Source organism: Lissotriton vulgaris, chromosome 7 (assembly GCF_964263255.1).
Source record: "Lissotriton vulgaris chromosome 7, aLisVul1.2, whole genome shotgun sequence".
Classification (NCBI taxonomy): Eukaryota; Metazoa; Chordata; class Amphibia; order Caudata; family Salamandridae; genus Lissotriton; species Lissotriton vulgaris.
This window is the reverse complement of record NC_141695.1, coordinates 1,689,543,537-1,689,568,850: the sequence shown is the minus strand read 5'-3', so window position 1 is coordinate 1,689,568,850 and position 25,314 is coordinate 1,689,543,537. Positions and strand designations below refer to the sequence as shown.

Here is a 25,314-nt window from a genome sequence, read left to right as displayed (position 1 = left end):
GGTCTACATCCTCAGCCACAGAAATGAAGGCAGTACACTTCCACTGCCTGGGAGAGCTGTCTTCAATCTCCATCTAGTGGCATGATAAACCATGGGCATCCATAAACTGTTCTCACTGGCCCAGTACTCAGACTCACACAACACACACAGTCCTGCTATTCTCACTGCCCAAACACGCACTCAACGTGTGCAAAATATCGGTGCAAGGTTCGGAGTTACACATAATACCTGAACTTTATTAGAAAAGAGCCAGTTGGCTCTCCTCTCTTTGACACAGAGAAAATGATCTGATTCACAAACCAAAGTGCACTGCCATCAGCACTTTAGGTGATACACCCACTACATGGACGGTAGTCCAGTCCCTATTATGAGTGCATGCCTGGTGCACCCCTCTAGGTCACAGAACAGGTTCTGGCCTTCACATTACCAGGCAAAGGTCTAGGTCTCTCTACACACGTGAGATTAGAGTGACGCCAATGTCAAACAAAACGTCAGGATACTGGGTTCACATTTGGCACTCAGGGCATGGGCACATGTCTGTTTACTATGCAGAGGATGTTCCCGTCCCAACAGCAACAAAGCTGAGTGTGTCAAGAGTAGACATGAAAATGGACTTGGATGGGATCTTTACCTCAAGTAACATTCTAGGGTCTGTGTGAATTATTGTTAAAAAGTCAATATTTACCGGTGCAGATGGAGGGGCTGACTCAGTCTGGTATCTCTGACTTGCTGGACCATGTACCTAGAATACAACAAAAAGTCAGAATTAGTCAAGACAATTGGTGAATGTGTAAGGGGTGAAACTATAACAGAAGGTGAAATGACCAGCTGTGAGATACCAATCACTGCTGTACGCATCATGTCATCATACACCACACGAGCTATCCCCTGCGTTCAAGCCTTTTAGTCCACTAGACCATCAATTGAATTTTCTTTCATGTGGCATCATGTGCTTTGCTTCATGAATATGTGCTCTTTCCTTCTACATGGCTCAGTGCTCCCCAAATTACTAATAGAGTATGGGAGAATATTTACAGCGCTCATTCATTTAGACGGGTAGTCTCAACCTGGGAACTATAAATGTTCTTTTTGGATCTTTTCCTGCACTGTTTTATTTGAACTCAATGCATACCTTTTGGAATTTGACACAACATAGCTTTTTTCGAGATTTCTCATGTCAAGTTATTTTTGCAGTGTGTGTGTGTGGTGGATGTAGGCCAAGTAACTTCCCTTCCCCTCAAATTAAGAAACATATTAAAGAGTGTAGGACTGAAAAGCTATTACCCACCCTCTGCTCAAAAGTATTAGGGGTTGACACCCATATACCTAACCAGTCACCAAGGAATGAGACAGTAAAAATGACCCTTACCATTAAAATTATTTCTACTGGGCATTGAAGTTTGTGAAGAATTGACCATTACTTGGATGCTCTTTTGCGTGCTTTGGAGTGGTACTGGCCTGATGAAATACAAGCAGCATTTCAAAGATCCCCTAAAACACCAGCAACTTCCTGCTGAAGAAGGGCAGTCACCAAGGAACACATGCCCATCAAAGCACAGAAATACCAGCACTGGCATTTTTGGTGAACACTTTCTTACTTGTGAGTTACTGAAATTATCATGAACTGCATTTAACAGAAGGCTATAGGAAACCTTTTGAGGAACTTCCTCCCTGCCTGCACCGTGAAAGATCCACCTGGAGTGATGAGGCTGACAAGCCTTGGGATTCAACTGCACTCATTAGAGTGGTACTGACCTGATGAAATACAAGCAGATTTTAGAGCATCGATCAAGAGACCTGTGACTTCCTGCTGAAGGGCAGTGACCCAGAAACACATGCCCAGGAATGCGCCGAAACATGAGAAATGGCTGCACTAACTCAGAATTAATATTTCCTTACTTACGCGATACTGACATTATCATGAACTGCATTTACCAGAATACAATAAGAAACCTTCGCTGAAATGCCTGCAGCGGCTCCCTCTTCCCTGTACAACTACTGGCCTATATTGACAAAATGAGGCAGTAAAAATTCAATTTACCATAAATGCACATATTACTGGGAACAGATAGTTTGTGAAGGCATTGGAAGTTATTAAATATTTATGAAAAAGAAGAATTGGGGGATATAACTGTATTTATTATTAAAATAAAATGTACCATGACCATATATATACTAAGCAGGCCACCGCGTAACCCAGTGTAAAGGCAAAGATTATACTGAGTTACACATTTTCACTTCTTTGGTTCCAAACTCAAGTGAAAGATCAGATTAGAATTATCTCATGATCCAAATGCAGTGTGGGTAAACAAATGGAGAGAGCGAAGATTATGTCGGGGTATGTCCCTATCCCCAAAGGTAAAGTACAAAACAAAGAAAGTGGACGAACCCACTTGCAAAAGCGACTCCCTCGTATTCTGATTTGGATGAGTGCAAAAAAAACATTAGGTTTATTAAAAGACCCTTCACCCACCAACCTAGTTGGTGGCATACTTCATCATTGGGGTCCAAACTAAGTAGCTGAATGCCACCCAGTAGTGCTACAACGCCTGATTACAGCGGAGCTGGTTTGGTGTGTTTGTGAAGGAAGTGGTGCAAGTTAAAATTATCTTTGGGAGTCCTTACTAAATAAACTTTATTCTTAGCGGCCCAGGATAAGATTAAAACGAGGAAAAGGACAACAGAAAAGAAAAATGCTCCAGCTTGTCACAGTACTGGGTCTACATGTGTCAGCCCCATAAAAATTGGGAGGCTTTGTCAGGACCAGGTGAGTGAGGTGAGGGTGTGGCAAAAATACGCCATGTGTAGCGTGATTATCAACACACACGCTAAGGTGTGTTGTGAGATGACAGGGACTTATTGACCTGCATCGACAATATGCCTGTACGTGCATAGAGGGCCGTACGCCCATCGGTCCACTGAGTAAGTGTAATTTTTGCACCCGGTATTTATGTTTACAGCTAGTCTCTAATGAATCTGGATACAATAGTGTATTCTCTGTTCCTTAGGAGCGCTTCTGAGCCCAGTCTTGACAAACATTTCCAGTGCTCAGGAAACACGCTGGATTATATACATTTTGGTAAATTCCGACCCCCCTTTTTTGTTGTTCATTCCCCTTTCCTTCAAATCTTGTTTGTAACACATCATCTGGTTTTTTTTTCAGGTGCTCTTCACATTCTCAGTCCTGAAGAAGACCCCACCGTAAGGTTTAACTCACCTAGTGTACCCGACAGGGGTCGAAACGTAGACTTCCATCCAATTCACAAGCTAGGACAACTCTAAACTAATGTGATAGTGTCCATACATGGCTATGTGTTACTCCTGGAACAACTGGCCTTACACCAAGGCCCGACCAGTACTAATACGTAGTATTGATGTATATATGTCACACTACCCTGTCCTTGTCCACAACCCTTACTCCTTAATCACTATCACTGTTGTTTCCTTCATCCCCCCCATCCTGAGCAATTTTTTGCAAATGTTCACAAATAATTTGAAATGAAAGAGCAACTGCGTTGCTCAAATTGATTAATTCTAGCTTAATGCAAATAAAATGCATGTAATTGCAGCAATGTTTTCTATAATTTCCTTATGGTGAATGCTAATAAAAATGTTTATATTTTATGCTAATTGTGCTACAAGTCCAACTTTTGTATTGTATCGCGTGAGATGAGTGGTGTCTGTATACTTATAGACCCACTGATAAAAAACACTGGCTATGTGTTACTTGTTGCTTTTAGCAGGACCCGGGAGGGGCACCCATCTGTAGTCACACATTCGTCAAGATGGAGCGTCAGCAGGCAGCACCTAATTCGGTCTTGGGTGTTGCAGTGTGACCTTACAGACTTTTTTCAGACATTTTTCAAAGTAATTTTTGGTATGTATTCTTTCCTTTAAAAGGAAAAAACAAAGCAATACATTGGATCATATCTGAAACCCACCTATTAAAGAGAACTATTATGTAGTCACTTTAGGGCCACATGTGCTCCAACGTCATGAAGATAAGTGGAGTGTCAGAGGCACTTCATCTACTTTGCTCTGTGGGTAAGGATCCCTGAAAACATGCCTGTGACTTTTCCCTTTACTTCTCAGGCATGTTTAGCAAAGGCCTTTTGTTGGCTTAATTTGATGTCTTTAGGTATTAGTCCATTCCCATCCAGTTTTGTGACAGTATTTTCCATTTATCTTCAAGGCAGTTCTTCTCCACAGTTGCACTTTCAGTAATCATGCCAGCACTTTTAAACAAATGTACTTCCTTGGGTGGAAATATAATGGAAAGGTAAACATACGCTCCAAATTGTTTCTCATCTGACTTTCATGGAGAGTGCAAGGTGAATTTGAAACTGAATGGTCTCCCCCTGGACTACGTCTGGCTGACAAAGCTGCATGAGATGGACTGACGGTCTGCTGAAGACCCACAGGGACCACGAGTGGTGAGCACAGGTGCATGGGCCGCCATGTCTCCTGCTCTCTGCTGCCACGGTAGTCAGGGGTTCCATCATGTTTTGAGGATGAGGTAGAAAAGGATTAACAATCCAGGACATGCGCCACATAGGAACCATCAAGAAAGTAACCGAGGAGAAGACCTCCCTGGGAGAAGCAAGGTGAACAATAATCCTGAGCTGCGAGGGTTCATTCCGGGTGCAGAAAGGAGGAAGTCACTAAAAGCTTCCTGATCCAGGCTGTCCTGGACCTTAAAAAAAGAAATTATCGTAGTGAAAAGGGAGCTCCTACAACATCTGGAAAAAATCACGAAAAACATCTTTACAACTTTGGGGCATTCATAGCAGAGTTAAAGACCTCAACATTTTGCAGGAACTGTTCAGTGAAGGAGGAGACATACATGTTGTCTCCATGAGACAGCTCTAATGCAAACAGATCCCAGAAGGCTATGGGTTTTTCAGGAACAATACTTCTGAACAATGAGAAAAGTGGCTGGTTAGTGACGTAACATAGGTCTCCGCAGACCACGTGGGGCTGGGGAGCTTCCCGGGCTACAGGGGGCCCCTTCAGGACAAGACCCTGCTCTGAGAGCTCCTGACTGACTCCAAAGATAGGGCCCCTCCATGTACTTTGCAGGGGGAAGGGCTCAGGTTTTGCTATGCCACTGTGGCTGATATGTTGATAGTATTGCATGCAGACCGCCGGTTCACAGAGGGATCATCGAAAAGAGATGGGAAGGCCACTTGGTGGGAGTGCTGGGACAGATGCCACATGGCTCTAGTTTCAGAGTGTGCACCTAACCAGGACCAAGAACACTTTCTGAAGCAAGGGATTCTGGAGATAGCAACTTTTGCTTCAGGTCTACTATTAATTGGATGCAAACTTAACCTAGATATGTGTCTGAGCAATACGAATTCCAACAGAGTAAGGGAGGAAATGGAACACCAGTGTTACCAGTACATGGTAAACAATGTTTACAGCAGCTGGAGCTAGTAGATGCTGGGTGACACTATCATTCCCCGGGCACAGATTTTGCTAATCTTTTTGCAGCATGCTACACGTATCTTAGGTTATACTCCCTACTGATTGACAATCACCTCGTGGGGATGCTTGGTTCAGTGAACCAGAAACCACAGACATTTAACAGTCCATCACAGGTAAATTATATTTAGCAGCGCAAGGGGGGCAAAGGGAAAAGGGCCCCTGGAGACTAAACAACTATCTGTTTCAGTAGTGTTGGAACAGTTTGAAATTAAACTGAGATGGGCATTGACCTCAGTGACTAGGGAGAGGTCTGCAGAGTACATTCTGGGATACCTTGAAGGAAGTAGTGAGAGGCACCTTCATTAAAAAGGCAACACGTCTGTATACGGCGATGGAAGACCCGTCAGCCAAAAACCTAAGCAAGAGCTAAAAGCACAACAGGATGCCCACTAGGGTGACATGGTGTAACTGGACTGCATTCCAAGGGCACATATGCACCTTAGAAAACGCCAAAGCACATTAAATCTTAGCAAGCTTATGGGTGTTCCACGGTGAAGAAGGTAACTTGGACTATAGGTTATTACCCAACACGACTGGGCCCCATCAAGTGTATAGATTTACACTGGATGTAACATATGAGGCGGGCTGTCTCATGTCATCATGGAGGAAAAACTTAAAGCGCTGCATTGTTTTTATCAGAGGCTGTACATGGCTGAACCAATTTGACTCCACTAGACAAGCAGCAGGACCTAAGTTCTATGATTTGCCCAAAATTGACTATTACAGATGCTGACCTGAGGACGTTCTGAGGGCGGATAGAGACCTGGGGCCGGCGGCTGCTTTGGCCCGTATCCTGGATGTCTTCACAGCCTCCTTTTGCTACACTTTTGCACCTCATCTTTCTCCCCTGTTGATGAAACTCTTCAGTGGCTTCCAGGGACAAGAAAAACCCCAGTTATCCGCAAACCCAATAGGGACCCTACACTCGGCACTTCACCTCTTCCAATAGTCTTATTGAATTTGGATATGAAAACTGTCAGACAAATAATTGCTAATACAGTGGATGACATTCTATCTTTCCTTATTCATGCAGACCAAGCAGGCTTTACTGAGGCACATAGCATGAGTGACAAGATGAACAGTCTTCTATCTCACTGATATCCCAGGGGAGAGAGACAGTCTTGCTATCCCTGGGTGCTGGGATTCTGCTGGACGGAGGTCACACGCGGTTTATGGTGAATGTGCTTGAATTCTTCTGGTCCAGCCAGCACTACATGGGCCTGGTACTGCATAACTATCAGGATCCCAGAGCAAGAATTGCATTAAATGAGCAACAGTTGAGCTATGTCAGTATGTGGAAGGCTACATATTTATTTATTTAAAAGATATTATATAGCGCTGGCTAGACCCTGAGGTATCAGAGCGCTTTACATGAGCATCAGAACATAGTTACAGGTTACATCGTTACAAAGGTTACACAGTTATTAGAGCTTGGCAACATAGTTACTTGTATGGTCGAGATAAACAATCAGGCAAGGGAAAGATACAGGGGAGGTGGAAGGAGCTGGGGAAGAAGACAGGTAAAGAAGGCGGGAAAGAGGAGGGGAGGCTGAAGGACACCGAATAGGAAGAGGAGGGGAGGGGCGACTGGGAACACAAACCGGTAGACGAGTCAAAGCAACGTCCAAAGTCCAGTAAGCTGTGATCCCAGGGGAAGTGGTAACATTTCCCTATCTCAGTTGCGGGAGGCTCCCTTTACGCAGTGGACTCTCTCAGAGGGTTCTCTGAGACTCCAAGGCCTACATACTGGATCCTTCTCCAAAAAGGGGAGAGGGAGTGCTTTGGCAAGGGGTGCCATACCATACCTCATCTGTGAGTGGCTCCCTTGGTGCAGTGGACTCTCTCAGCTGGTTCGCAGAGACTCCAGAGTATAAAGATTGGATCTTACTCCAACAAGGGGAGAAGGAGTGCTTAGTCAAAGGGCACAAAGGACAGGGGGCTAGGCAGACTAGCAAGCAAGATGAGGGATTCAGGGGAGAGGGGATAGGAGCTTGGAGCTAGGGAGGTAGACAAAGAGAGAAAGAGTACGAAATGGGAACAAATTTAATTAATGAGTTATTATATAGCGCTGGCTAGACCAGAGGGAATTAGTGCGCCTTACATGAGGAACAATAATGCTGTAATTTACATCAGTTAAAAGTTACGTAAGTATCAAGAAAAGCATTTAAAGAACATATGGGACAGGTGAATGGAGCAAGGAAGAGTAAGGGGATAGGGTAAAGGGGTAGGAGGTAGATAGGACGTAGAGACGAGCGGAAAAACTGCCCCAAGGTCAGGCTGGGTAGGAGATGGCGGGGGCGGGGGGAGTCCACAACCCATCTCCTCTTTTAGCTATATTGTAGCTCCATCGGGCATCAGCCAAATCGCTAGGTCTCCACAGTCTGGGGTAAGTTCCGCAGGTTCCAAGTCCTGATGTGAAGGCAGGTTAGGGGATAGGTTCAAGGTCTGGTCAATGTCCAATTGTTGTCCCAGGGAAATAAAACAACATGTAGGGGACCACTATGGAAGCCATCTTGGGGTCAGGCAGGGGACTGTACTGTACACTGGTGGCCATCCTAAGGTCAGGTATCTGGCCCTTTTTGTCCACGTCCTGGAACCCTTATTACAAAGATCAGAGATAATCTGGATACTGGGGTAATTAAGCTGGGTCTCCTTTAAGGTGAATGTGTACGCTCACTTAAAGAACTTATGAAAGAGCTGGATACGTTTCAGTAAGAAGCGGATTTTTCTGCAAATAGCCTGAAATCAGAGCACCTATTCTTGACAAGGGCCACAGGTTAGTAAACTGAATGAAGGCATGCAGACCATGCCAGTAGTCCATATCAGCTGTCCACTTCTCGGGGGTCCAACTGACCCCAAACCTACTGGTAATTTACAGCCAAAAATGCTTTGGTCATGCCAGGAAAATTTAAAACAATGAATGAGTCTTGGAGAGATAGATGCTGTCCTGGGAGGAGACTTGAAGATCACATTAATAAAAAAAACACTGCGCGCATTCCAGGCCCTCCAATTGCGTATTCCGCAAACTGATAATATTTGCCCATAAAGCATCTATAACACCTGCACTGGGTATGAGAGAATACTGAGGTTGATTTGGGGGCAATGCTACCGGCACTCAAAGGATCCCAACTGCAGTGTTTGATTGAATCATCCTGGGGAGAAACAGACACATTAAGGTGCTTCACTGACCACAATTTAGCATCCTGATCCCTGGGGAAAGTGCAGTGGGTACCAAGGGATCAAAGTGGGTGTACTATTTAATACATAATGGGCCAGATGTAGGTGGCCCAATACCGGTCGGTAACAGCCGAAAATCGGTAATTTCGGCCATTACCGACCGGTATTGGGCATTCGGGATGTAGGGGACCAAAAAGTAGCTGAATCAGTAAATATACCGAATCGGTAAAGTTTCCGAATCGGTAACGCTACCGAATCGGAAACTTTACCGAATCGGTATATTTTCCGAATCGGTAAAGTTTTCCGAATCGGTAAAGTTACAGAATCTGTAAATTTACCGAATCGGTAAATAAGAAATGGTAAAAATGAATTTTGAGATGTAGGTCCCCTTTTAAATACCGAAATTGCATGAAATTCGGTATTTAAGAGTCGGTATTTACCATGGATTGAAATCAGGTGGTAACCAGGTGCAGGCTATAAAAAAAGCCCCAAAATGCACCAATTACACCAGAAAGGGGTTGTTCTATGTCATTTCGAGGCGGCTACGGCTCCAGGCAGAAGGAGAGAGGGTCTGGAGGAGGGAGGAGCAGGTGTATAGGCAGAGGATCACACTATTCCAGCTCACTGAGCCTGAGATCCTACAGAGGTACAGGCTGGCCCCACAAACAATCCTGGACCTCATCAGGGACCTACACCCACTTTTGGACCATCCTACCCCAAGGGTGCACGCCATCCCACCCCATGTGCAGGTGCTGTGCAGCCTACACCTGCTTGCATCTGGAAGCTACCAGAGTGTGGTTGCTGCGGTAGGTGGGGTGTCCCAGAGCTGTCTGTCCCGTTTTTTCCAAAAATTCCTTGATGCCATGTTGCAGAGAATGCAGCACTACATTAACTTCCATGCAACGCATTCAGAACTGTTAAGGACAAAGACAGACTTCAGATGGTGCAGTTCCCTAACATCATTGGCAGCATTGATGGTACCCACATACCAATATGCCCACCTGCTGCCTCAGAGTACATTTATCGGAACCGTAAATCCACCCACACCATAAATGTACAGGTGATCTGTGATGCAAAGTACGTGATCACTGACATAGTAGCCAAATTCCCAGGGAGTACCCACGACTCCTACATCTTCCAAAACAGTGGGATTTACGCACGCGTGACTGTGGGGGAATTCGGCGAAGGATACTTGCTAGGTGAGACACTGTGTGAAAATCACTTGAATCGTATTACAGGTGGATGTGTGTGTGCATGTGATTAATGTTAATTTCTTCTTACTAATAGGGGACAGTGCATATGATCTCCGGTCAGTCATCCTCACACCCTACCTCAACCCAACAACACCAAGTCAGAGGAGATACAACAGGGCACACAAAACAACTAGAAACATTGTGGAACGCACCTTTGGAATGTGGAAGAGCAGGTTTTGCTGCCTCCATAAAAGTGGAGGGTTCCACCAGTACACACCAATCACCTGCTGCAAAATGATTGCAGCCTGTGCAATGCTGCACAACCTGGCGGTCAAGAAGGGCACAGAAGTGGAAATCTCAGATTATGAGGACCATGACGACGAGGAAGCAGTGCCTGAACCACACACATCTGGAGGTGCAACACCAACTGATGGCAGACACAGACGGGAAGAGGTCACACGCAACTATTTTTAAGTAAGTAAGAAGACAAAGACAAGCGTAGTATGCTACAACACTAGTTTAATTTTGTAATGACGTTGTTTTTTTAAAGCACAAAAGTGCAACAAAAAGCATTTAACTGCAATGCTCTCAGTTCTGGTTAACTTCACCATGAACTGTGAAAGTTATTTCCTTGCTCGCTTCCCAGTAACACTAGTAGGTTGTTCAACCTGCTCACTGTCTTGATGGCCTGTGGCCTCAGCATGGTGCCTGCTCCTCCTAGTTTCAGGTACAAGGGTGCTTCCAATGCTGCTCCTGCTCGTGCTCTCCTCACTTACAGGCCCATCCAGAGCAGTAGTGTGTGCAGTTTGTGCATTCAACAGCGCCTCAAGAGCACTGGTCATCCTGGCCATGCCCCTAGTGACCTCATTTGTGTTTTGTGTCATGGCCTCCTGCATGTTGTTGCTTCTCCTGCATAACAGGGATGTGGCAGTGGCCAGGCGGTTGATGGCTGTACTTTGCACATGTGCACGATGCCTATCCTTGTGCCTTGCAGCACAATCATTGTCTAGTTTGGTGCATAGTAGCTGCACCGAGTTGTTGATTCCCCGCATCCCGGCTGCCATCCCTTGTTGACCTGTACCAGCTCACTGATGCCCTTTCCTATCTCTCCCATGTTACTATTCAGGGACCTCAGCTGTCGTTGGCATGCCTGGATGGCTCTTCCCTGCATCCTTTGTATCCGCACCATGCTCCCCTCCAGACCAAGGAACACACTTGGACCCTCAACTGGTGCATCTGCTGGCCTTGCTTGCACTCTGCGGTGTTTTGCAGTACTATGGCCCATCCCTGCACTGGAGTGTGTTGTGCCAGAGCTCACAGCTACAGGCACGTTCTGTGGTCCATCACCCTCCATGTCAGCTGCTACGGACTCCAAATCGGGGAGTGGATCCACAACATGCCTCCTGCCTGGTTGTGATGGGGGATCACATCATGCTGTGATGCTGGCATTTCTGGTGATGACAGCAGGAGAGGGAACTGAGATCTGCTAGGGGACGCCAGCAACTCTTGGGCCATTTCAGTGTCTTGGGCAGGTGGATGGCTACTTGATGCAGCTTTGTCCTGTGGTACGTTGGGGGTACTTTGTCCTGCATCCTGACTCTCCTCCCTCTCAGGTGGTGTCCCTCTAGCCTCCTGCGAACGCTGCGAGACGTTTCACCTGTGGACATATGAGCGTACATTAGCTAAGCGCTACTGTCTCACAGACACTATAATCAAATAATTATCACATTGGCCATGTTCTGTATGCAGTCATTACATGAACTAGTTGGTTGGTGTGCTGTATGACATGTCCTAACATTTCCCGTCTACATATCGCATCATGCATTGGCCCTGTATATTGCTAGCAGTACTGGACTTGGATTCACTTGCCCACTAAGGGTACAGGTAGGGGTGTTGGTATTGGGGGGAATGCAGTGCATTTGTCTTACCTTTTGTGCTTGCAGCTCTGGCCGAGCTGTCTACTTCTCCCAGTCCGCAGACGCTGTCTGGTTCTATGGTTGAGGCCACCATTTCCTCCAGGTCAGTCGGGGGGGGGGGGGGGGGGGTTCTTGCCTGCTTGTGATGTTCTGCCATTTTCTTTTTGGTTTGGCTCCTCAGGTCATAAAAACGTTTTTTGAGGTCCTCTGTGTCCCTGGTGGTCACCCCAACGGCATTCACTTTCTCCAGAATGTCCAGCCAGATTTTTCTTTTGGATGATTCAGCCACAGTGAGGGACTGCCTGCCAAACAATTTGTGGTGCACCTTCATCACCTCCTCCACAAGGACCTGCAGCTCCATGCTGCTGAATTTCAGTTTCCTCCTCCTTTCAGGCTGCTCTTTTTCTTGGCTGCTTGTCATTTTTCACTTTTAAAAGTGCTCAAAACCCTTTCTGCTGCTCCTGCACTCTGCTCAGCTCCAACTGCCTTTCCAGAAGCTTCTAATTAGTTGCAGCTGCCTGTGTAGCCACTTCATGGTAGGGAGGGGGAGGGTGGTAGCACCTGATTGGCTGCCTACTTGAGTTTCACTGCCTACTTGAGTTTCACTTTTGTTTGCTTTCCGATTCGGTATTTACCGATTCGGTATTTACCGAATCGGTATTCCTTATTCATTCCTATGGGCCTTTTGGCCCATAGTATTGAATAGGGAATACCGATTCGGTAAATACCGATTTGGTAAATACCGATTCGGTAAGTACAGATTGTCCGATACCGAATTTTACCGAATTGGTATTTTTTTACCGATTTTTTTCCTACATACCATTTTCCGATTCTAAAATACCGATTCGGTAAAATTCGGTATTTTAGAATCTGTAAAATCGATTTACCTACATCTGGCCCAATATTCTCAATACGTGAAATTATACACCGAACAGGAAAAGCTTAATAAATCAAACAAAGTCTGGAGCCTGTTACCGAGTGTCTGGGCAGACTGGCATGCTTACGAAGATCATGTAAAGTTGTCCAAGGGTAGTGGATTTCTTGTTGGACATCCTCGATGGGATTAAGCAGTCAGTCAACAGGACTTCTCTATAGAGCTCCCTGGAACACAGTTGCGCCCACCCTGACCTGTAGAAGTCAGGGTGAACCAGATGGTGGAGCATCATGAATAGTACCCATGCGGAAGTGGAAGAGGGGGTTGCTGCATTCCATCTACGGGTGATCAGCAGCTTCGCCAAGATGAGATGGGTCCGTAAATCTTACCACCACCCTCTTTTTCATAGTGCGGTGACTGAGACCCAGTAAACACACCTCCCAAGTGTATGCCACAGTGGGACCCATGCAAAGTGTCAGGTTTGCAGTAGCACCCATCCAGTACTCTGACAACCACAGGCAGGACCAAAGCATAAGCTCTACATCTGGGGCAAGGCTGCAGGGACAGGTCGCATTAGTGCGGTTAAAATATCAGTTGATATTATAGGGAGTTAAATAGGCTCTATGGAATATAGAAAATGTTATTAATTTAAATCGGGTGTTAAAGGCATTAGTGGACACTAGAGTTGGATAAGCTAAAATCGCCTGCCATTCATCGCACTCTTCAGTGGCCTTAGCAAGCAGAGAAATTATCTAATATGATTACACATTGATGAATCTGTAAAGCCAGTAGCCCAGTAATTTAGAGTCAAGACCTTCAATGTCCAGAAACAAGCAGAAGAAGCAATCATCAAAGAACATTACAGAGCCAATGGAAGAGTCTATCCCTTTGTCCCTGTACCTAAACCGCAACAAGCTGGTTTAGAAATGTATACATAGAAAAACTGCTTAATATGTTTAATGGAACTGTATGTCTAAGTCTCCCAACTGGAGCTCTTTGAATTCTAAGTTATTAGTAATACATGAGTTTCTGTTACTTGAAGCCTGTGTTGGCATCCTTAAGGACAATACAGGAACCAGTCCGGCCATGGGAGATGAGACAATATCCAGACCGAGAGATACTACCACATTTTGTCAAAGATGTGTATACATCCAGTGCTTCTTAATATGTTGTTGTTGCTACTTTGAAGCTCTATAAATAATGGACGTCATCATTACCTATATTTTTAACACTGTAAACATGAAAGACTATGTTAGCTCTGCCTGTATAAAACCTGTTACTTGATTTACACATTAAAATATTTGCAGTAGATTCTGAACACACTGGGCAAATTAACAGCGTTAGAACGGGAAATAGCGTTTACAGCGCTGGTAATACCATGTGGGTAGATAACAACGAGGATGTTGTCACATTGTCCGCGTTGTTACCAAGCATGGCATTACATTGCAAGTCGTTTCAACGACTTGCGCTAGATTGCGCGCAATACCAGGGAATGTGTTGGATTTTAAATCCAAAACCTTTCCTGCTGTTGAGCTAACTGAAGTAGGAATAGTGATTTATACTATTCCTAAGTCCAGTGGGCCATCTAGAGGAGGTCGTTGAAAGGACTTGCGATGTAATGCCATGCGTGGTAACAACGCGGACGATGTAACAACCGTGTTGTTACCTACCGCTTGGTAACACCACGTGTTGTAAAATCACATATTCATTAGTACTCTTTAAGGAGCAAGGTGTGGATACGTAAATTCATTTTAAACCTGGGCTTCATCATGACTGGACAAGACTCCTAGTGCCTCTGCCACTGTCCCAAGATCTCGGAGGTTAAATCCAGCAGGTGTGGAGGGGAACAGAGAGGGAAGAAGGGGGAAGGCAGAGAGGAAGCAATGCTTCAAGAGAAACAGAGAGGGAAGAAAGGGGCAAGGCAGAGAGGAAGCAATCGGTGAGGAAGGCTGGAAGGGCAAAGAGAGATTGTGCGATGAGATGAAGGGAGCGGAGTTGGTTCGAGCATTTTTGCCATGGCTTCTTATGGTTCCGCAGTCACTTTACGACAGCGGACAAATCACCTTTACCACTAGGTCTAAACTTTGTTGTTAAATTGAATGTATAAAAACCTTTAAAATGCTAACCTGCACTATTAAGCATTGTTTCAATGGACACCTGACACTCATGTACACAAGGCATCTTACAGACTCCCAGCCTCCCCTACCAAGAGAGCACACTCACCTCTCTGACAAAGGGCTGCAGAAGGGGAGCCTGCACTTGCCTCCAGTTGACCCTGTAGTAGGCTAGTAAGGCTTGCATGGTTGGAAACTTCACAGCCTTCTGCAGGTAAAACTCGCCCGCTGGGGTCCTGAAGATCCGGTAGTGCATCACTTTATCCTCGGTTCGAACTGGACAAGAAGGGAAATGAAAGGGAAACTATGTGAGTACTGAAGCTTTGACACAAAGGATACAAAACCTGGCCTCCTGGATCACAACATACTGGTCTCTAGGAAAATGTGAATAGGTCCTCTCAAATGCTTCTCTTTAATGCCTGACTCAGTGGCCACATTCATTCACATACATATGTCAACTCACAACCGTTAGATAGATGTCACCCTCCTTTCAATTACAATCACCTTCCTACAAAGCAACATGCCCTCATAGACTTCTCTAATGTTACCCTCTTTGCAAACCTGCATCACCCACCAAATTTGCTTTTCTCAGCTCACTTTCATTGGATCAGACTCTTGCACATCTAGCCTCGACTTCAGTCTCGAGCCAACTGGTTGAAAGGTGTGTATTCACAAACAAGTGCTAAAATGGACAAAACCAGCTTCCTCCACATGGTCAACCAAGATTTTATGGTCCACCATGCTGAATGCAGCGCACAAGCGGACAGGTCGAACAATACCAGGGTGAAGACCACCCCCTCATCATCTTACCATCTGAGATTGTCGATTATGGTCAAAATGACAGACGGGGGGGTGGGGGGAGTGGCTGGGACGCCGATGGTGGAGGCGGCGTGAGCGCTTAGCTCCGGGCAGGATCCCGCCAATTATCCTGCAAAATCGACCTGTGGTGCAGCCGTTTTCAGATCTACGGGTGTCTGAACATTTGGTGACCCCGCGGTCCAGCGGTGGTGCTCCTTGAGCAACGGGGAAAGAAGTTACAGCGATCGTTGCTGGGCTGAGTTCGACACTGGTGCGGCAAGATGGCGGGGGGGGCTCGATGCCTGAGATCGAGAAGGAGGGCACTGAGTGTGCTGAATCCCCATAGCTGGCGGTGGAAGTGGAGACGCAGGCCACACTGGAGTCGGTGACGGCGAGGCCCCAGCTGTGAAAGTTGCCTATCAGTCGACGTCCACGCACTTCTGACTTTTCTTGGAACGAGGCCTCCGTTCGTTCATGTACTTCAAAATGGCGCCGAGTCGCTGAGCGGCCTGCAACCAAGAACAGAACACTCAATCTCAGATACGGAGGGTGTAGAGCTGATGCCCGATCGGGGCCCACACCGGGGGTGACCTACAGACCAGAACCGGTGGTCTATGATAACAACCGCCCGGAGGGATAAAGGGCAGCGGCCATTTTTGAGCTGTTGAGTGAACTGCGTACCAACCTGGCAGCGGCCTGCGGTGTGATCGGTGCTCCGGTGGAGCCAACTGTTGATCGATGAGGTGTTGGACCTACAATATATTAGAAGAGGGTGCGGGACACAGGCCACAGGAAATTGACCCTGGCGCTGGAGTTCCTATGCACGGCTGATCTGCTACCCCTCCCCCCATCGAAGAGTAATACAGCCGACGACTAGCTGATGGTGGCCAACGAGTGGCCTATGAGTGCAGTGGCGATGAAACCCAAAGGCAAGACTGAGGAAGCGGCGACAGCGGATGGAGCTAGAAGTGGTGATGCGGATGCGGAGGCCACGCCGGCGGAAAAACGACTGGCTGAGCGTCTAGATAAAATTCTGGAAGCCATTGAAGCGACGAAAAATTCACTGCACCAAGACATCTCGCAAGTGGCTACCGGACTGGGGCTCCTGAGAGCGGACCATGTGAAGCTAGTGGACAGGGTCAAGGATGCTGAATCCACGATACTGGAACTGAAACCGGCGGTGGTAACGGTAGAACGCAAGCTGGAAGATGCACTGCACCGTTTGACGACTCTGGAACGGAGGGCGGAGGACTCCGAAAGTCGCAATCGACGGAATAATGTGCGAGTGATAGGCCTGCCGGAAAAAATTGAAGGAACGGACATGGTGGCGTACTTAGAAGAATGGTTCAAATCGAGAGTGGCAGCCGAGGGCCTTTCGCTTTTCTTTACCCTGGAAAGGGCGCACAGAGTACCGGCCACGCCGCCCCTGCTGGGTCGCCCGCCTCGACCTGTGATGGCCAGGGTGCTTCACTATAAAGACCGGGACTTGTTAATTCAAAATGCACGGTCAAACGGGCCATTTAAAGTGGAGAACTGTTCAGTGACATTATTCCCGGATTATACTCAGGATATCCAGAGGCGTAGGGCCTCATATCTGGCGATCAAAAAGGAGCTAAGAGACGAGGGCATCCAGTACTCGCTGCTGTTCCCAGCGAAGCTGCGAATCATCGTGGATGGGATGACGCAGTTTTTCTTGACGCCGGATGAAGCTTGGACATGGCTGGAGACATACAGAGCCGGAACGGACCGTAGACCTTGTGGGTCTGGCACACAACATAAACAACCTCGAATGCGCCAGTCACAGAGGATTCGGAACAGAGGTAACGCCAAAAAAGGATCCCAGTGCACGCAGACGCCGGCGGATAAACAGGACGCGCTGCTGGCCGCTGCTGCCTTAACGGGGTCTCAAACAGAGAACTCGGCTACAGGCACGGACTCTGAGGAGGACAAGCGTCGTTCAGGTCCTGAGTTTTCGGACACAGACAGCATCAAGGGCCCGGAACTGACACCCAGGCTGGCTGACGAAATATAACCTTCGCCTATTCTGCAAGGGTAAATACTGTTGGTCGGGGGGAGCGCCTGCTGTACCAGTGGGGGACCCACATAACTTTTTGGCTGCACTGTGAATTGTGGGGATTACGGGTGGTGGGCTGAGTTGCGGCCCGCCTCATGTCGGGCCTACACCATCTCCCTGTAGCCCTTAAGGCGTCCTGTGGTGGTGACTGCGGGATAGTAGCGTGTGTTTGTTGTGGAAGTTTGGATGGGGACTGATAATGTGTTATTGGGTCATGTTCTGGGGGGGTGGGGGATGGGTGTTGAGTTACTTAGGTTGGGGGTTCGTTTTATAGCTCTTGGTGTGGGCTGGCTACAATGGAGTGGAGGGAGTGTGTCGCGCCTTGTCAATGGGGACATTACCTGAACTGAAATGTGTTACCTGGAATGTGCATGAATTGCATACAATGTCCAGACGCCATAAAGTGCATGCTTATTTGGTGAGGCGGGGGATCCACATAGCGTTGTTTCAAGAGACCCATTTGACTAAGCAAGAATGTACAGCTTTACAGAAGAGATGGAGAGGGCAAGTGTTTGGTACTACTTATTCAGCGTATGCGAGAGGGGTTCTGGTATGGGTGAGAGCGGGGACTCCTTTCCAGACGACGAACACTGTGATAGATCAGGAGGGCAGATATGTGGCAGTGGAAGGGAGATTGTGGGGAAGGGAGGTGGTGCTCTGTAGTGTCTATGCTCCAAACACGGAACAACCCAGATTCCTGGATAAATTGTCTGGATCATTGGCTCATGCCCTTGCTGGTGCGTTGATAATGGGGGGGGGATTTTAATTCTATTACTGACGTGCTGCTTGATAGGTCACACCCACCATTGGTTGATTCCTTGGTCCGTAGGACAGCGAAATTGAGGGCGGAATGGCAGGAGAAATGGGGGTTGCTGGATATTTGGAGGGGGCACCACCCAGACGACAGGGATTATTCCTTTTTCTCTGCACTGCATGAATTACATGTTAGGATTGACGGGATCCTTTGTAGTCGGAAGTTGGCTCCCTTGGCGATCCGATCAGAATATTTAGCGAGGACGTTGTCGGATCATAACCCTCAGGTGGTGGCGTTTCAATGGCAGCAGGAGAGAACTGCGATTCCCACTTGGCGGTTGTGACCGGACACCCTGGAGGACCTGATCTTTAGCACCAGGGTACAGGAAGGGATCGACAACTATTTCATGTTGAACGAGGGTACAGCGACGTCCAGAGGGATGGAGTGGGATGCCTTCAAAGTAGTGATGAGGGGGCTCTGTATTAGTAACCACTCAGGAGAGCGAAAGGTGGTGTTGGCTGATGTGGCAAAGGCAGAAGAGGGCTTGAGGGAGTTGGAACTACAAAGGCCGGAGCAGCCAGGGGTGCAGGAACGATTGACCGAGGCCAAGGAGCGAGTAGCGGCGGAAACAGAGAGACTGCGCTGTTTCGATTATAAGCAATACATGGTGAAAGTTCATTCAGAAGGGGACAAAGTGGGTACTCTTTTAGCAAAATTGGCGGCGCCAGTGTCAGGGGGGTGCTCAATCTTACATATTCGAACGGCCGCAGGAGAAGTGGTGTACTCCCAATCTGAGATCCTTGCATGTTTTTTTAGAGTACTACACGTCGTTGTATAGTAGCCAACTGGAGGCTGGCGAAGCAGAGATAGTGGAATATTTGCAGGACACCCAGTTACCGCAGATGGAGAAAGAGGACGCGGAGGGGTTAGGTGGGAAGATACGGCTGGAAGAAGTGCGCGGGACAATTAAGCAAATGGCCAGAAACAAAACGCCAGGGGTGGACGGCCTCCCGGTAGAATTTTACGGAAAATACGTGGATGTTCTGGCTCCACGATTAGTGGAGGTCTATAATGAGGCTGCGGAGAAGGGCCACCTGCCGCAATCAATGAGGGAGGCATTAGTGATCCCCCTATTACAGACCGGAAGGGAGGGCAGTGACGTAACCTCATACAGGCCGTTATCGAGGCTAACGGTTGACTATAAAATACTGAGTAAAATCTTAGCCTCTAGACTCTTACCACACATGACTACCTTGGTACATGCGGATCAGGCAGGGTTTATTCCGACTCTGAATACCTCGCTTAACATACGTAGATTTATACGGGTGTTGGAAGGTGGATTGGAGAAGGACGAGTCCCCGGCTGTTTTATCGGTGGACGTGGAAAAGGCTTTTGATAGCCTGGAATGGCTCTACTTAGATAAAGTGTTGGAGAAGTTCGGATTGGGGGAACGGTTTAGGAAATGGACGGCCATTTTATACTCATTGGCGACGGCGAGGGTGCGACTGGGGCCGGTTATTTCAGCGCAATATCCGGTGCAGAGGGGCACGAGACAAGGCTGCTCCCTCTCACCCCTGCTGTTTGCGCTAGCGATTGAACCACTGGCGGCTCGGCTCGAACGGGGGAACCTTATACCGGCATGGTTTGTGCTGGGGTACCACATCATATTTCGCTATACGCGGACAATTTGCTTCTGTTCTTGGAGGATACCACTGTGGCTCTTCACGGAGCGGTGAACTTGTTGACGGATTTTGGGGCACTTTCGGGCCTCAGGGCTAACTGGGGTAAGACTTGTGTGTTTCCTCTGAGGGCAGACATGCAGCAGCCGCTTCTGCCCCCCGGACTGGTAAGGGATAGGTCGTGTTTTACCTACCTAGGGGTCCGGATCTATCATGACTCCGAGTCCATGTTAGAGGGGAATGTGGGCCGCTGTATCAGGGCTTTGAGGGGCTGTGTATCATTCTGGGCTACGCTGCCCCTCTCGGTGTTGGGGAGAGTAGCGCTGCTTAAGATGGTGGCTCTACCTCGCCTCTTATATTATTTCCGTACCCTCCCTCTCTGGATACCTCCCAGGTTATTTCGGGACCTGAGAACACTCACAATTGATTTTATATGGGGGTCTGGGAGGAGACGAGTGGCGCTGGATACTCTTCTCAGGCCAAAATTGGACGGAGGATTAGCTGTCCCGCACTTTGAATTATATTACTTAGCTGCTCAGCTACAGATCCTAACGCAGAAGGTTGCGAGGGAATTCAGGGGTCCGGAAGAAGGCCGGGGGACGGGTGACCAGAGGCATATACTGTCTTACATCATTATGCAACAAAAATTAGACTTAAAGGAGTTGACCTCGGAGGACAGAACCCTGAGGCTATGTTGGAATAGGAGTCAGCGGAGGGCGGGGGTGCTTCACCCCTATGCGCCTGAAATCCCCTTGGGCATGTTGACGGCGCTACCACATGGGGGGGGACTGGTCGAGATTGATGGAATGGGAGGAGCTGGGGCTCCAGATGGTCGTGATCTGTATGCGGATGGAGAGTTACTGTCCTTCCCGGCACTACAGGACCAATTTGGACTTCCGGATGGGGGTTTCCTATTGCACATGGCGGTGGTGTCGGCCATGAACAGACATTGGAGATCGGGGCAGTTAGAACCCAACACTACGCTAGCATGCCAATACGTGGTGATGGCGGCGGGCACTTTTAAGGCGGTTACATGTCTGCAGTCGCGCTTACTACAAGAAGGGTTGACGCCGTTGGACACACTTAAACAGAAATGGGAAGAGAATGTGGGGAAACCCATACCGGATGCGACCTGGGCCCAAATTTTACAGAGAACGTGGAAGGGGAGCAGAAATGCACGCTTTCAACAGGTGCACTTTTTTGTGTTACATAGGGCATACCTCACCCCGGGGAAAATGAAGAAATATTTCCAGGTCCAGGATGCGGCCTGTCCCCGATGCTTGAGGCCCGAGGTAGAGTTAGAACATATGTTGTGGGACTGCCCCAAGCTAGGACACTACTGGGCGGAAATAGGAGACCTGTTAAATTAAGCTACGGACAGGCAGGTGGAGTACGATATGGCGACCTGCCTGCTGCTATGGTTCCCCCACACGAGGAAGACCAAGGTAACCAGTAAATTTATTGATCTGGGACTTATGCTAGCGCAGAGGGAGATAACCTGGCACTGGAAGGCGAAAGAGGGCCCCTCTGTTAGGAGATGGGCGCGTGAGATGTGTATATGAGCCAGTAGCGAAGGAGTGCTTAGACGTAGGCAGGCAACTCGCTCGGCCAATGAAGAGTGTTTGGAAGTGGCGAGAGCATGGGAGGACCTGGTGCAGACATTTAAGAACAGCCTAGAACCTGAGGATGACTGAGTTGATAGGGTTCTGCGTTGCCTTCCCAGGAGACACATTGAGCATGGAAGGAGGACGTACTGAACTCAGTGATGGATTCGATCCTTGACTTTAGTGAGGCCCACACCAATTGCAGTTAGAGAGAAGAGGTGGGTTGTACGGGTTACGGACACGACACAGCTGATAGATGTATGGATGTGAGGGGGTGTAATGCTTCACTGCCGGGCTCGGGAGGAGGGCAGCGGATATGCTGCACTGAGTCTTCCGGGTCACCGGGGGGTACTACCGCATCGGTAAGATGCCTGGACGGGTAGGAACGAAGGGAGCTGTTTGGAGTTTCGATGAGCTCAATCCTGCAAGGGGTCCTACAGCGTGGATTGTCGGTAGTTGGGGAGTTGGGGGGGGGAGAAAATATTTGAAAAGCAGATACCAGATGTTTGACCGAATGATGATCCTGTTATCTCCTATGCGGTTGCCAGGGGTGAATGTTGCCGAGCCAAGCGCCGCCCAGCCTCCGGGATGTGGGTTTCAAGGCTGTGTAATGATTGTTGATGAGTATTACAGGGCGGGGTGGACGAGCAGTCATTTCAGTGTCAACAGCTTTATATCATGTACTTACTTCCTGTCTGCAATAAAAATTATTTTAAAAAAAAAATGGTCAAAATGACAGACTTAGTTTTATGCCTGGGATTAAACCCTGAAGGTGATGGAGAAAATATGACATTTGTAAATTTCTACAAATTTCTTGAGCCAAATAAGCTTCCAGTTTGATGATTAAAGGAGCGGGGTTTTAAGCATGTAGTCTTTTAGCAGTGTCTTCACCCGCTTTTTTTTTTTAAAGAGGGAGTACCACCGTATGCTTAAATAAGTCTAGTAAGGTGCCCTGCATTAAGGATTTAATTAAAAAAGTTCCGGAAAGGATTATTTACTACCTTAGCCAGACACTTGAAAATTGTCAGAGGACAGGTACCAAGCGGTGAGCCGGATTTAACCTTCCCCATCAGTTCCCACCGGCGTTTTCCCTCTATTTCTTGGAAAGCAAGAAAGGAGATGGGGTTCCTTACAACTTCCTGGTCTGCTTCTGCTGAGGGCACATTGTTTATACTTTCTTTGATAATCTGCATTTCATTCGCAAATAATTGATTAAGATGATCACAAGGTTCTTGGGTAACAGTAGGACTTGCATTAATTCTTTCAGAAAATGAAAGTTCCTTTAAAATGTAAAAAATGTCCCTTTATCACTGGCTACTGTTATCTTATTGGAGTAATATTTGGCTTTTGTAACAGCCAGATTTCTTTAATAGTCCCCTAATCCTGCTTTAAACCCAGCTCCGCTTTCCTCGTTGTAGTTTCTATGCCAAGTTTTTTCTAAGCGGCAGAGATCAAATTAAGCCTTATTCAGTTCAGGTGACAACCACAGGACTGGTTGAGCCTGATTTGGCACCCGCATTTGAGTTAAAGGTGCGAGTGCTTCAACAGCGTTATTATTCCACACACGAAACTCCTTTTCTGCATCAATTGCGTACTCGTTATTAGAGGTTAAGATTAGTTGGAGGATAGTTAGCATTGCTTGCGTGTTACTTTTGACCCACTTCTTGATAAATGTGATGATTCGCTTACCTGACAAGGAGTACTGGGATGGATTGGTCTCACTGGGTCGAATAAGGTAGGAGCCATAAACATTTGGAGGGGAACGCAAGATCTGCTCTGCATCCAGTCGACCGACACCGTCTGCATACCACCTGCAAAGGCAGCAACCTTAATTAGTATAGAGCTAATACAACGTACATCAGTTACAACAATGGCTTTGTAAATGTACTGGAAAAGTGATCAGTCTTAACGCAGACACATGGGTCACTGAGTACTGATGGCCACACTCAACCTGTTGGCAGCATTTAATGACCTTGACCACAGAACCGCTCTGATTGGGCTCTCGTTGGGAGGCAGTTTCTGAAGGATCTCAAACTCTTCACCTCTTTCCTCGATGACACGTCCATCATTTGTTTGTGTAGCATGTAGCCATGAGTGGAACAAAATAATCAAAAACAACCTGACAAATCTATCAAAAGGAATACCCAAGGTTTCCTCTCCCCATGTACCTTTGAGCGACCTTGGACACGGTTTGCTGTGACCTGCAGGTGGATACCTCCCAATAGGGTCACAGAACGTAAAGGAAATGTCCTCAGATGGTTCTCCTCCTCAAGTCAGCAAAATAGATGGGAAAACCTGAGAACTTACCTAACCATTTGGGGACAGTCTTCTCAAAGATCCGTACACTTTGATGTAAAACAGGAGATTTTTAATAGGCCAGCGAGACAAAGCCCACATCACTCTAGACCGAGGACACTCTCTTGCTAAGAGTAGAGGTACTGAACACTTTAGCAATTATCTTAATTTGTCTATTTATCTCTGCATCATCAATAATGTGAGTATCTGTATTGGTAATAAAAAGTAAGATTAGGCTCTAACCAGTTGCTTCATTACCTTCTATTTAGGTCCCCCTTCTGCTCGTTACCTTGGGTGCCACGCATGATCAGAACCAAATTCTTACTCAAATGCAGGCAAATCATTTGGAACGTTAAACTGTTTTGAAATAATATTTATAAAATACTTTAGGTCGGAGAATCAAAATGTCGACCAGCCAAAAGGCTTCATTTCGCACTTGTTGCAGTTTATGCGATTATGCTCCACATCAGCAATGAAAAGCCTTCTTCTGATCGAATAGAATGAAGACAATTAGATAATCCTGGTGTGGGTGATCAAGTCCTAAGGCAGTTGCCTCCAGCTCACTGTTGCCAATCAGAAATATTTAATGCAGAACAGGTCCTTAGCAGCCTGTAGCGAAGATGCACCTGTTATGTTGTGTTGAAGAGTGCTTTCCACACCCCTTGTGAGACCTAAAGCATTTATCTAGGTTTTATGGTTTCAATTTTTATGGCATTTAATTCCCCTAGCAAGGTCATAAAATGCTTTGATGTTCATCAGGTTCATGAATGCTTTTTAGAGTGCCTGGAACTGGTATTGCTAATATACATTTATTCGGGTCAGTCATTTCTTCAGAGTACAAATGATATATCAAGTTCCGATCCAACTCCTCATCATATATTCGACAACTTTTTGAAAAGTATAGAGATGCGAAAAATAAATGACAAAGCATCTTTAAATCTTGTCTTTCAGATCACTGAAGAACAATCCATCTCCACTGTGAAATAGATGCAGACCTTTAAAGCACCCGGTGGAGGAAGAGTTGCAGACGGAACTTTATGAAATGCTCTCAAAACAACTATGCCCCGGCTAGTGAAATTGTTTAGCCATTTGTTTGGGTAACAGCAGGCGACAAAAATAATTCAATCTGGGCATCCTAATCAGTTTACTAAAACCTGGCCCTCAACATACACGTAGGGTTTTACAGACAGTCCCATTGCACTACTAAGGGCCCGATTACGATGCGGTTAGGAAAGCATTTCCACCTAGGGGCAGATTACGATGCGGTTAGGAAGGCCTCCTAGCGGCATTTGCTCCTTCCGAATTGGATCGTGATGTGTCTTCCCGACTGAGGGCCCGATTGCGATGCG

The 25,314-nt window shown here is 47.1% G+C and overlaps 1 protein-coding gene across 2 annotated transcripts in view; it reads right to left on the bottom strand.

The window, feature by feature from the left end:
* Window positions 1-25,314, bottom strand: part of SRMS (src-related kinase lacking C-terminal regulatory tyrosine and N-terminal myristylation sites) — a 121,156-nt gene that overhangs the window by 82,170 nt on the left and 13,672 nt on the right. For both annotated transcript variants that reach the window (XM_086932804.1, XM_086932805.1), the window contains exons 2-4: window positions 23,360-23,481; window positions 14,871-15,037; window positions 686-742 (exon numbers count right to left, since the gene is read on the bottom strand). In XM_086932804.1, the coding sequence (XP_086788930.1) occupies window positions 686-742; window positions 14,871-15,037; window positions 23,360-23,481 (346 nt within the window). The remainder of the gene's footprint in view (window positions 1-685; window positions 743-14,870; window positions 15,038-23,359; window positions 23,482-25,314) is intronic.